The 13,602-nt window shown below is 41.2% G+C and overlaps 1 protein-coding gene across 4 annotated transcripts in view; it reads right to left on the bottom strand.

Annotated features, from left to right (window-relative positions):
• Positions 1-8,998, bottom strand: part of LOC119765492 (UNC93-like protein MFSD11) — an 87,764-nt gene extending 78,766 nt beyond the window's left edge. For 2 of the 4 annotated variants that reach the window (XM_038249474.1, XM_038249475.1), the window contains exons 1-3: positions 7,739-8,070; positions 7,579-7,647; positions 6,940-7,040 (exon numbers count right to left, since the gene is read on the bottom strand). In XM_038249474.1, the coding sequence (XP_038105402.1) occupies positions 6,940-7,040; positions 7,579-7,647; positions 7,739-7,825 (257 nt within the window). In that variant the 5' untranslated portion in view covers positions 7,826-8,070. Of the gene's footprint in view, positions 1-6,939; positions 7,041-7,578; positions 7,648-7,738; positions 8,071-8,850 lie in introns of those variants that run through there. The other 2 variants (XM_038249471.1, XM_038249473.1) reach the window with 2 other exon arrangements.
• Between the last annotated feature and the right edge of the window lie 4,604 nt (positions 8,999-13,602).

The raw sequence follows: 13,602 nt of genomic DNA on the forward strand, positions 1-13,602 counted from the left end.
CATGATTTTATGTTATCCTAATAAACACCTCTATTCATCATAATTTGCGATCATTGTCGAGTATGCACAGAAAAAAAACCAATTCTCGAAACCGTGAAGTCAGTTCACGATTATGAGAACCACGAAGGAATATATTCACGTTTATGGTGCAAATGCACCATACTCATGAATAAATTCCTTCGTGGATCTCACATTCGTGAACTTAATTCACGATTACGGGAATTGATTTTTTTTCTGTGTGTAATAATTAATAACGAAAATTATCAAAATATGTCAGGGCAAAAAAAAAATCAAATTATTCGCTCTACAGCATTGCCTTGGCGTTCTCGATTGCGAGATTCCTACTCGAAACTAGGTGTCCGAAGGCTTGATTGTTGAGGCAATTGCAAACCTCTTTTTACACCTAAGCTTCCATCCACCCCGGGATTCAAACTGACGACCTTTGGATTGTTAGTCCAACTGCCTACCAGCGACTCCACCGAGGCAGGACCCAGAGAGACGACTTCTACACCTGGACTGAGCTAACGACCTAACCTTTATGTTAGTCCGGGGCCAACATTTACTTCCCTTCCGACGGAAGGCGTGATCAGACAAATCTCGTCTCGAAAAATGCCACCGGGACCGTCTGGGATCGAACCCAGGCCGACTGGGTGAGAGGCAATCACGCTTACCCCTACACCACGGTTTTGACTGACATATTTTGATAACGAAAATTATCAAAATATTTCAGGGCCTATACTCAATAATACGGTTGTCATTAAAACACTTCAATTTTTGTAAACTTTTTGTGAGTCAATAAATGAATAAATTTAAATTAAATTATTCCAGATAACCAATTGTAATTTAAATTTCTATTTTTTGACCTGCACTTTTTGTGCGTCTCAATTCATTATGTCGCCCAGCTGAATTTGTGCTGATTGACACCGATCTTCATGGTTACACTTATCATCTCGATGGTGTATTCAGGCTTTCAAGTTCTCCTTGACACACTGATAGTACAAAATATTGGAACACACCGCGGTACGGGGATTTACGGACGACCGTAAACAGATGAACTTGAAATAATGATAATGGATTAATCACAGCAAGACATTCAGCCACCCACACATTTTTTATGGTTCGTTTAATTTTGTCAAATAGAAAGGCTTAATTTTCAGCCTGTGAAATTCAAATGTCGACATTATAAAGTATTTTAGCGAAGCTGGCATGTCAGCAAAAAAAAGAAAAACGAGTGTAAACACTTGCACAACGATAGTGAAAGCATACTTTAGTCATGACCACCAAGCTGAGTTGTTTTTGTAGCATTCTTGATCGTAAGCGAAGGTTACAAACAGGTACATAAAATAATGAGACGGTCATTATACACAAAAATAGTTGATTTTATTGTGAGTCAACAGTTCAACAATTTTGAGTCTGGACCCGATGCCTGATTTTTCTGTTACATCCTTATTGGAATTCCATATAAACTGTAACGGGAATCGCAGGCACCGGGGCCTGACTATTAAATATAAAGTGTTATGTTTCCGTTTTGTGCCATCGAACCTCTCCCTTCCAATAGGAATTGGCATTTATTTCTGACAAAACAGTGATGCAACAGATCGCTGTGGCATACTACCGTGTTGTGTGATCAAACTAACACACCTTCAATCAGACGAACATGACCGAAATATATATAAAAAAAAAAAAGTTACTTAATCCACCTTAAGGTGGTTGGTGCCTTCCTCACATCTACAAAATACAATTGGCAAAAAAATAATCATTGACCCATAAAAAATTATAATTTTTTTTTTCTTTCAATAAAGTTAGCAAGTCATCAAAATACACGCAGAAAAATGTTTTGTAGAACCAGCCTGTACGAGGTTTGAATCAACAATTTTTTTGTTGAATATAATCAACGCCGATTTTGCGTTGAAACAAACCTTGATTTTCTCAATTCCACAAAAGTCTTTTGTTGTTTTGAAAAAGCTGCTTTGACGTTTAGCGTTGATTCAACAAAAATCATGATTTTCAAATCAACAAAACGTTTTGTTGATTCAAATATGCCTTATTTTTCTGCGTGTAACATTGCTCATTGGAAAGGTGTTTTGATTGCCTGTCCAACGACCCGTTTCAGAATGACAGACCTTGCGGTTAAATTCCTGCTGATGGCCAGCTAGTTAACGTCCCAGTTTGAATCCCAACAGATTCAGTTTGTTTTTTGTTAATTTTCCATGTTCAATTTCATAGCTATTTTAAAAGAATTTACCGGGAATTGTTCCCTTATCCTTCTCCGTATGAGACAGAAGCCGCAACCATTAAACCAATAAGCTCTTGCTTCTTCAAACTGGTCGAAAAAAAAATAATTAAGCTCCCTGCGACAGCACGTAGCTCTTCAAGACTAACTTCGGCAATCTTGCGCTTTTTGTAGTCTTGGCAGCATCCGGATCTTCCCCTACACCTAGACATGTTCCAGAATCGCGTACTCTATCGTCTTCACCTTCCGCTTAATCTTCGGCATTCCCCCGCTCTTGTCATCTTACCCTTCTCGCCTTGGTCAGTTCCCAGCACTTCCTGGTGGTCGTTCCGTTCGGATCACGCCCTCGACCATCGATTCGTAACCGACACAAGGTCCAGCGTGGCAACGACCGTGCCGTGTGGGTTTTGCAAGGCAGCTGATTCACACAAAAAATCACGCAACACAAAAAGCACATAATCCGGCGACAGCCGACGAATCGCACACCAAAAAGAAAAACAAAGAATGAGAGGAGTGAGAGAGAGCACGTTTGACGTTTACGGGGCAGCAGTGCCAGGAATAAAGAAACATGTATTTTACAGACTTTTCAACATAATAGTTGCCTTTTTTGTTTGTTTACATTTTAACTTTCACCTATTAATTTATCAATTTGGTCAATTAGTTTAAGAATTAAAATGTGTATATAACTTTTATGTCTCGTGAATAGTATTGTTACAATTAGAGATTTCCCGGCTGCTCTTTGAGCTCAAAAGAAGAAAAACACAAGCACGAAATGTATGTTTTAACACGTGTATTGAACCCTCATCAGTGTGTGTGCGCACAAATCTTCCTTTTCCCCGGCATCTTCTTCTTCTTCAACGCTCTTCTTTATTCTCGCGCGCCTCGCGCTTGTTCACCTTCTCGCGCTTTTGCTTCCTCTTCCCTTCTTTTCTTTCCCCCGCTCTTCGCACTCGCCTTCTTTCCTCACACATCCCCTTTCTTCAGCGACATCGCCGAGCGTCACTTCCGGCGTTCAGACATGACGCCGCTTCCGACGATCACACGGGCCATATTCCAACGGCGACAGGCACAAACCACACTCTCCCGCGTGGCATTTCGCTCGCTTTGTTTGTCCCCACCGCTGCCTCCTTGCTCTGGGGAATTGTGCACTCACCGACAGTTGCACATGGTCCCGATCGTGACCACTCCGGCTCCACAGGTCCTCTTCCTCGCCGACGGTTTCGTCGACTCGCCTTAGCACTGGCCGCTTGCAGGTCTCCGGGTTTGCCAGCACTAGAACTAGAACGAAAAGGCCCCTTTCGGGGCCAGGGCGTCCAGTCGGCCGGGTTGCTCGCGATGCAGGCCGGAACGGTGGAACGTGCGGTCGGTCCGACCGTCGATTCGAAAAGAAGCAGTAAAATTTTGCTGCGTCGCGTGGACGACGTGCTCACGCGGCTCGCGACAGCTGCGTCAACTTGACAGTTTTGACGCTTATAGTATTTTCCGCCGAACGGGGGGTTTTCTTGTGCGCAAGATTAAGGGCACGGAAAGTCAAATGACGTAATTTTAAGCGGACCAAACACAAATGCTACACAACCTTACCACAAGGGAAAGAATTTTCCGTGTGGTATGATAGTGCCACACGGAAAATTCTACGCCTACACTTTTCTCGAAGTGTGCTGGAGACTGCCTGACCCGTGACCTACGTCACATAACTAAAACTAAACATTATCCACAAAAGCTAAAGTGCGAGAGACCAAAAAACTCTCCAGATAGCATGCTCCGTACATCCAACATAAACTAAATCGAAACACTGCAGACCGAATCTGCACAAAGTGGTCAGGCGGTCGTCTTCTTTACGACCCAGAACGTCTCCAGCTTCACCCCCATCATGGTAACTCCTTGTGTGAGCTTGAAAATCACCTGCCTCCAACTGACCTCAACTCTTCCCTTTTACCGCGTTGCGTATTTTGTTTTCTTCTTGTTCACAGCCTACTCTCTCTGCTTTCATAGCTTGTCCACAGTAGCGAAACGAGCGCACACACACTAAACAAAAGCTAACTACATCTCCTGATTGGGTTCGTTTTGTTGGGCGCCATGTTACAATTAGAGATTTCCCGGCTGCTCTTTGAGCTCAAAAGAAGAAAAACACAAGCACGAAATGTATGTTTTAACACGTGTATTGAACCCTCATCAGTGTGTGTGCGCACAAATCTTCCTTTTCCCCGGCATCTTCTTCTTCTTCAACGCTCTTCTTTATTCTCGCGCGCCTCGCGCTTGTTCACCTTCTCGCGCTTTTGCTTCCTCTTCCCTTCTTTTCTTTCCCCCGCTCTTCGCACTCGCCTTCTTTCCTCACACATCCCCTTTCTTCAGCGACATCGCCGAGCGTCACTTCCGGCGTTCAGACATGACGCCGCTTCCGACGATCACACGGGCCATATTCCAACGGCGACAGGCACAAACCACACTCTCCCGCGTGGCATTTCGCTCGCTTTGTTTGTCCCCACCGCTGCCTCCTTGCTCTGGGGAATTGTGCACTCACCGACAGTTGCACATGGTCCCGATCGTGACCACTCCGGCTCCACAGGTCCTCTTCCTCGCCGACGGTTTCGTCGACTCGCCTTAGCACTGGCCGCTTGCAGGTCTCCGGGTTTGCCAGCACTAGAACTAGAACGAAAAGGCCCCTTTCGGGGCCAGGGCGTCCAGTCGGCCGGGTTGCTCGCGATGCAGGCCGGAACGGTGGAACGTGCGGTCGGTCCGACCGTCGATTCGAAAAGAAGCAGTAAAATTTTGCTGCGTCGCGTGGACGACGTGCTCACGCGGCTCGCGACAGCTGCGTCAACTTGACAGTTTTGACGCTTATAGTATTTTCCGCCGAACGGGGGGTTTTCTTGTGCGCAAGATTAAGGGCACGGAAAGTCAAATGACGTAATTTTAAGCGGACCAAACACAAATGCTACAGTATATTCCACGGAAAAGTTCATATAATTCATTATTTATTGGGAGAAATTTAAATAACTTATGTTGCAAAACTTTTGATAGAAACATGCTTGCTCACTTCCTACTGAATTATGTGTCACTCGATTTCAGTTGAAAATTTCATCAGGTAACTGTAATTGAATTCAAAAGAGCTGATATGCCAACATTAGGTGCACGATGGAATTGCATGCTGTTTCCCCTAGTAAACAATGTCTTATGAGTTGTATATTTCACTAAAAAGTTCGTTTAAATCTATGCCGAGACGAAATGATTAATACAGACTTTTTGCAGAAGAGACGCAGACACTGCTTAAGCAATGTGGCAACCGGGCGATGCGCATGCTGCGCGACTCTCGCGCGTTGCAATAAGACCCGGCCTTTGAGGTTATGCAAAAATCACCCTTTTTTGCATCTCCAAAAAACCTTTTTCATGGCATAACTTTAAAAGTACTTCACTTAACAGAATAAAATTTGATAGGGTCTTAGGGGACCCCAAAACGAACAGAATAAGGCGGATCCGGCCAAAATCGGTTCAGCCAGTTCTGAGATAATCGTGTGGAAAAAAATTATGTCTACACACATCCCCACAGACATTTGTTCAGAATTTGATTCTGAGTCGATAGGTATACGTGAAGGTATATCTAGGAGGTGTATTTAAGAAGTTCATTTTTCGAGTGATTTTATAGCCTTGCCTCAGTGAGGTGAGGAAGGCAAAAAGACAAACAGACGAACGCCTTATTTCGTGTCCAATTTTGAACGCCTTTACAAATTAGTGAACAATGCTTCCAAAAGTGCTTCGTTTTTGTTGTTGAACTAGGTTTGAGTTGAATAAGCTTTTATTCAGAGAACTAAATAAAAATTTTATAGATAACTTTGAATTCCGATTAGGATAACGAATCATAATATCATGAGAAAAAGTAATGGGAACAGTGTACCTGTTCCTTAAACCGATTAACAGTCTGGACCCGATGCTTGAATTTTCTGTTACATTCTTATTGGAATTCCATATAAAGTGTAACGGGAATCGTAGGTACCGGGTACTCACTACTAATACAGTCTCATTGCACAAAGTATCTTTCCTACCAACAGTTGTGTTTCAACAATTTCAAGGTCGTTCGTTTTCGCTCCAGTCGGCGGAATGCAGCAACAAATAGCTACACAACTAATAATGCATGCATAAATATTAGTTCAAACGATTTAAACTTGTCCCACGTGCCCCGTCAAAATTTCATCTTTAATTTAGTTATTTTCAAAATATATTAGATAGTTATGAAAAAATAGCAATTTTACGCTACACTTCTCAAACATTATGTGCTAGCTAGTTTCTCAGGAAGTGATGTTATTTATTAAATTTATTGTGGGTTTTATAACATTGGACCTCAATTTACTTATATTTTGTATAATTCTATGTGTTATCATTCAAAAATTTCGTGTTTGCAAACATGTTCAAGGAGAAAAAAGAGTTCCCAAAATCGTGAACAAGCGTTCATGAAAATGGGAACCTCGAACAAAGAGCTCAAATCCCATGGTAAGATTTTGAAAAACGTACCATGAAATTCACGATTTTGGGAACTCTTTTTTCTCCGTGTCTGTTCAATCAGCGAGATTATTTTCATTTCATCTTGGTATAAAAGGATGACTTTTCTGTATTTACAAAAAAAAAAACAAGTCACGATATACAGGTTTGCGTTTATGAGCAAACTGAGTTGTTGTGGAATTATGGAATGTTTTTTGTTACGCATCACTTACCAGTAGGTGAGAGCTCCCAGCAACATTGCAATTTTTGGTCCAGTTTTCGACAGCACGGATGGAGTAATCCAATTGGAAATGGACAGCAATGCATATATAACCTATGCAAGTATGAAGAAAGGAAAATGTAGAAAAATGAAATTATGCAAAATTTAAAGATGTTTATTTAATGCTTTTATCAGTAAGAACAGGCAGTGCATTACCAAAAAGAATAAAGTTGCTTCAAATAAATGAAAAGCAACACCAACAAAAGTACGAACAACGTTAATCAGCTCTAAACGAAAACAAAAAATATATACCCCGGCCTTTTTTTCACCTTGTTCAATTAAATTAACGTTACCGATTTAAAATTAAAGTACACTCTTGTTTGTTGCAAAAAGGAAATAACAGATCTGAAAGCTTCAGATGTGTACCAAATTTTTAAAATCAATTAACTATATTCTCCGAAACGAAAAAAACGATATTTGAACGATTATCGGGTTCAAGATTTATTACATAATGTTTTTAGTTATTTTAACATGTTTGAATCGTGATGTTTCTTTAAATTGGATATAAAAAAAGTGACATAAACTTTTAGCCCAAACATGCAAAGAATTTCAAACTGCCGTTCAATTTATTGATGGTGTGAAAATACTTTACCGCCAAACTAGTATATCCATCTCCGGTAAACGTGGGATCATCTGTTTTGATACTGTTTATCACAGTTTGCTGAAAGTGTTAGTGAAAGAAAGAAAACATGTTTGAAGACGTATGCCGCACATTATAAAAAAAGCACATCACGCTTGAAACATGTTCGTACTTCAATATTCGCCATCGTTTGAAAGGCAGTGAACAAAAGCATGAACCCGAGGCCCAGAATGATAACGCTGGTCAGCCGCTGATCCATGATGCTGGATTCTTCTTGTTTTACACTAAGTTACACAAAATTTATATGACACTCTATCATTTCCTGACACGTAACGTCTGTGCCTATTGCAATGTTGCAGCTTCGTTTGGTCCACAACACTGTTCAACAAAGCTGCTATATGTTTCATATATAAATATATTCAGGCACCACGCACTGCAATCGCGATTGTCCAGGCAAAAAATGAACTGCACCAGACAACGAACGACAAACTATTGAAAACGAGACACAACACAACTCTCTGCTACCAGTTATCACATCTGAATGTTGCAAACGTTGTCGTTTGAAAGTCTTTTGAATATTTGATATTCCCGTTAAAAAAAAAATAAGCTGATTATCCCAGTTTTCAATTTTTGACTGTTTTTTTTGTAAAAAATATTGATTTAAACAGTTTATATGTATAAAAATATTCAAACTACAGTGTTAAACATAAACTACGTTCATATTCCGAACGCCACATAGCCAACTTGCAAGCTACGATCATGATGAATGGTAGTTAGGGTGACCACAGAAAAAATTTACTGATTCTAAAAAACCATTCATTCATATTTTGACTAAATTTGATGCTTCACAAGAAATTCACATCTTTTGCAAATATTATACTAATTATCTCTTTACAGTTGATCGCGCGGGATATCAATGGAGCACCGGATTCGAGTGGTAGAAATGGAAGTGCTCCATTGTCAATTTCTACCAGCCTAAATGCGATTCACAAATAAATTTAATTTAATCCCTGTCTGTCCCTGGCCCATCTCTGACGAGAGCCAATGGTGATTCTTGCTCTTTTTGATGTCTCCTCGGCTCGCATCCCATGTACTGTTCCCTTTAGAGTTTAGTCAGTAATAATTATTAATATTGACAAAAAAAGGACTTGAGGCGTAATCTAACTGCAAGTTCTTACAGAATGCTTTCTTCGGACTGGCTGCGCCTGTGTTCGATTAGATTATACCTTACGCATTTAGTAATAAATGTCGTTTCTGTTCGCGCAATAAAATTGTTTTACTCACGTAGTTAAAAACAGTGTTTTAATCAGTGTCCGAATTCTCACGAACCGACAAAACGCGCGAACAACAGTTATGAATCAATTGAGTTTCTGGTCACAGTTTCACAGTTTCTAAATCATGTTAACAGTTTTTATTTATGTCCAGAAACCAGGTAAAATCGGAACCTTCTCTCATCATGTTTGCTAAAATTAGTCACTCTAACGCTTGTTGTTGATATCACGTGCTTCACTATATAGCCAAGGCAGTGAAGTAGTAGTGGTCGTATCGCTTTACGCAAGGCTGCTCATTCGGCTCAATACTGTAAGCGGGGGTATATTGAACCATTTCCTTTTTTCCTTTAAATATATCTTTATTGAACATTCTTATAATAATTACATATCATTTACATTGCAAGTGGTATGGCTAAATGCTCTTCATCTGTGTTGTACTTTTCGTTTTATAATTAACTGATCACATTTATTTATTAATATTAAATTGTTTTACATTTTTGCATTGAATAGAATACATTTGGATAAACAAGAAAAAAAAACACTTTCACAACTAATCCTAACTTAACACTAAAATAAAAAATTATTTGAATTATTTAAAATCATTAGAACGAGTAAACTACGAACTGTATTTTAAAATTAACCCTCCAAGCGTTCTTACTTGTTCCGCACGAGTTTTGCAACCAAGCAGTGTTGTTGTCATCTCGATGAAAATGTTTAGAAGTGTTTGTGGTGAAAACAGGTCACCCTTCATCCGTTGATGCTGGTTGGTTTTTCCTCGGTTGCTGACTGAAACCTGGAGGTGTTGAGAATACTGCAACTTTTGCCGCTGATTCAACACAATGGCTGCAGATTTGGAACCACTTGAGCAGATCCCGCTCCTGGTGACGTCAAAGCAGGAAAATCTACGTCCGTGAACTCAAACTCAGCTCGTTATGAGCGGCTAAAATTTTTGGTCGAATCGTCGCCACCGCAATTGAAGCATTTGGCTTCGATGTTCTCGTTGATTGTGTTGCAAGCTTGAGTTTTATGCTCACCTCCGCACGACGACTCTTGATGAAACAGTTTCTTTCACCATGCAAGTTATAGCACGCCAGCTTGTCGAACTTCCTGATGGTAAGTGAGATGGCTTAAGCGCCACTCCTGAGGGAGACCATCCACCTGTTTTCAGTTTGCCCAGCTATTGAGACCTCCAGAGGGGGTTCAGTTTATCCCGGAACGGGGGAAAGGAAGTTCACTGACGGCAGAAAAACAAAGCGAGAACATTACCGAACAATTACCCAATGAGAAAATCCAAGAAAAGATATCCACTTGAAGAAGACTCAGAACTTCCCGCAGCTAGTCATCACCCTTGGCCCTTCCAGTTTCCCAGTTTGTCCAAGAGCCGGAAAAGACGCAATGGTTGCCCGGTGGGAGAAAGGAGCCCAACCTCTCCAGTAAAAAAAATAGAATAAAATAGAAAAATAGAGTAAAAACTACATTTATTTACGATCGCGAACTAATCATGAGTTTATTTTTGGACCATCCTAAGGATCAGTCCGTAGCTAGAGTTTGGTTGGTGTCTAGACTAAAGTCGACATTGGTGTTGGTGTTGAGTGTTTATTTTACAGAGGTGTGTGATACATTTGTGTTGGTGTTTGAACGTTCATTCATTGTTTTGTGCACATTTTCGGGTTTTGCCGGCGGTCCTCCCCTCTTCCTTTCCCTGTTAGCCTGGTATCTGTCGTGTGTTTCGGGTTTCTACTTGGTGCTTATGTTTTGTGCTCTATGTTGGTGTGTGCGTTTAAGTCAAGGGGTGCTCGGACGAGACGGTTTATGGGCACGTCAAATGACGTGTAATCGGCCTCGCACCTGGGGGCTTTAGGTTGCGAGCAAGTGGGCCATGGACTTATCACTTTAATCAAACATGCGTTCTACTCACGTCCCTTTTGAGTGCGTTGATCACGTGGCCGCCGAACTCGACGGTTTGCTGCTGCGGATGTTACCTGGTGCTCTCCTGCTGCTCTGGTCGCGGTGGTTTCACCTACCGGATCTCGAACGCCGCCAGCGAATGCTGAAACGACTACTCCCTGCTGCTGTTGCTGTTGCTGCTGCTCAACGTGGTTTCACGCCGAACCTATCGTGGCCGCCACTCGTAGGCGGGTCGCGGCTTGGACCTCAGCGAGGTCGCGCTGATACTGACGCACGTGCTCGGTTGCTGTTGCGCGTGGCCGATGCGGTGGACGCAGACGGTTGACGGTTGCTGTCGTCCTTCTCCGGCGGAAGCCGGTCAGTTCCGGAACCTCGTGTGGTGACGGACGCGGTTCGTCCGGCGTAGCGTTGCCGGGCCTGGGCTGGTGATGTCCTGGGTCGATCCAGGGCGTTTCGCAGCGTGACGGCGAGTGGATTGGGCCTGTAGCGTGGCCTACACTTGGGAAAGAACGCACTGAGCACTGGCACATGGAGGTAGCACAATACCTTACCGAAACACCTGTTTTCCAACGCGAGCACACTACTGCCGCCACACGAAAACGGCCCTAAGCTTCTAGCTATCTAAACACAGGAAAGGACACAAACTTCAACTTAAAACAACCCAAAGACAAACTCACGAATCAAATTACCTAACTAGAAAGATCACGACGCGCACTAGAAAAAAGGACACCTGTAGCCTCCTTCGCGGAACTGGATAAAGTGAGCCGCTGGGGTTTCAAGTCAGAACGCCGCGGTGTGGAGAAAGCCTGAGCCCGGAAATCGCTTAACTCCTCGCGAAGAGAAATTGAGCGATTTAACTCAAATTCCAATCCATCTCATACCTTCGGCGTAGGACAATCGTTCGGAAACCCCTCGCCCGTTTCACCCCGAACAGCTAGTTCGTCTTCCCTGAAACCGCGAGTTTGCGAATTCCCCTCGGAAGATCTTAGCAGGTTGAACTCCCCGAATCCGGTTGATGACCCCACCTCAAGGCAGAGTTTATGCCACTCGGCCACCAAGATGATCGACAAGCTGTAGTGTATCTCTGGAGAACGTTGGATCTCATTTAAATTCAAATCTGAGAAACTGTATGTCAGTTTCTCATTGCCTACCTCGTGGCGTTATTAAATTAGATTCTATTGAGAAACGCCAAGTGCAGTTCCTCTTTAAATATTATTTTATGTTTGTTCATTTATGTACTCGTTACAAAGTAGTTCGAACATTGTGTCACGTCGCGGTGCACTGGACGATAACGTCCCCAAACTACTTTCAGCTCAGACGGAGTTGTCGATCCTTTCTCGAGATGAACCAGGTACAGTTGATCACGATACTTGATGTCCTTGTTGTGACTCGTCATCTTGAATACTTCGATCACGTTCAACTTAAGAGTTTTGAGCTCTTCTTTCAGCTCTTTCAGCGTATTTAAAAACGTGGGTTTTATAGAAAACCAAGATGTTTGGGTATCAAAAGATCGGAAATTTTATGCCCTTTCCGATACCACATAGGTTGACTCGGAATCGTGGACCGGTTCGGATGCCGGCGGATTTTCCGACGACGTAGTTCCGGGTTGGTACGAAATTCCAACGAAAAATCTATTCTATCGATACAACAAACCCCAAAATGGTGTTATACCCACTCCAAAATATTTATTTAGCAATTCTATGGTAATATATTCACATTTAGTTAAATTAAAAGTTTGCAAAATTAAGTTTAGATAAGTTTTATATAGAATTTCTAGAGTTTTATAAACTTTTATACTAAGTAGTTAGTAAACTTTATATTCAATCCAAATTATTTTTTTAATCAGTCAAGGATGCCTATTTGGAGTTGGGAGACTGGATTCATGGTGATTTGTCAACAAATAACTTTATTTTTGTTAATTTTTCGAAAGGTGTACAAACTGTTTTTTTGCACCTTTTTTTTGATTTTTGTAATAGTATTTGTTATATAACTTTTTATGGAAATCATCTATTCATGAGCTTTTTGTAGCAAATAGTTCGGCATGAGTTTCTGAACAAAACGTAGTACTAGGTTTCTGTCAAACTTTAAATTGTTTACATATTTCATCACAAAATGTGCATTGTGCCCAAGGGGTATTAATACTTTTTTTTACATATGGTAGGGTAGTCATCAATGAGACACTTCTGGTTTTCCACTTTCAAAGATTTTTCTCATTTTTTCATCAGCATGCTTTAATGAGCTTTTTGTTGCATTTTCTTTCTTTTAATGTGTTCTAACATTGACCAAAATATGAGATCGATCCGACATCTACAGCCAGAGTTATTCAACTGTCTCATTGTAGACGCACTTGGCAGGAACAATGAGACAGCTGGGGAACAATGAGACACACTACGAAAATCAAGATTTTTCTAGTAAAACATCATGTTTTTGTATTGTTCCATTGCAGGTAACTTGCCTTGAACATTTTAGAGCAATTTTGCCAACATGAAACTTTAATTAACAAAAGTTATACTAAAAAGTATTTAAATTTTGTAAAATTCGTATATTTATACCAAATAACTTTGTATTTTTGGTTTAATGAAGTTAAAACTCTATAAATATGCCAAAAATCACTTTTAATTCATGTTTTGAAAGATTTCCATAGATTTTGAAAAGTTTAATGAAGAAAAATCAAAGTGTCTCATTGTTACCCATGAGCTGAAATGAGTGGGGAACAATGAGACAGTCCTGGATACTGGGTATATTCTAAATTTTGGCCAAACCTAATGAAAGGACATTGTAGCCCAACTCAATCCCTACACCCAACCGGCTGTCGCATGATTGTGATACATGGCGGCATGAAAGCATATCAGAATCT

The sequence above is a fragment of the Culex quinquefasciatus genome, chromosome 1 (assembly GCF_015732765.1).
Source record: "Culex quinquefasciatus strain JHB chromosome 1, VPISU_Cqui_1.0_pri_paternal, whole genome shotgun sequence".
Taxonomy (NCBI): Eukaryota; Metazoa; Arthropoda; class Insecta; order Diptera; family Culicidae; genus Culex; species Culex quinquefasciatus.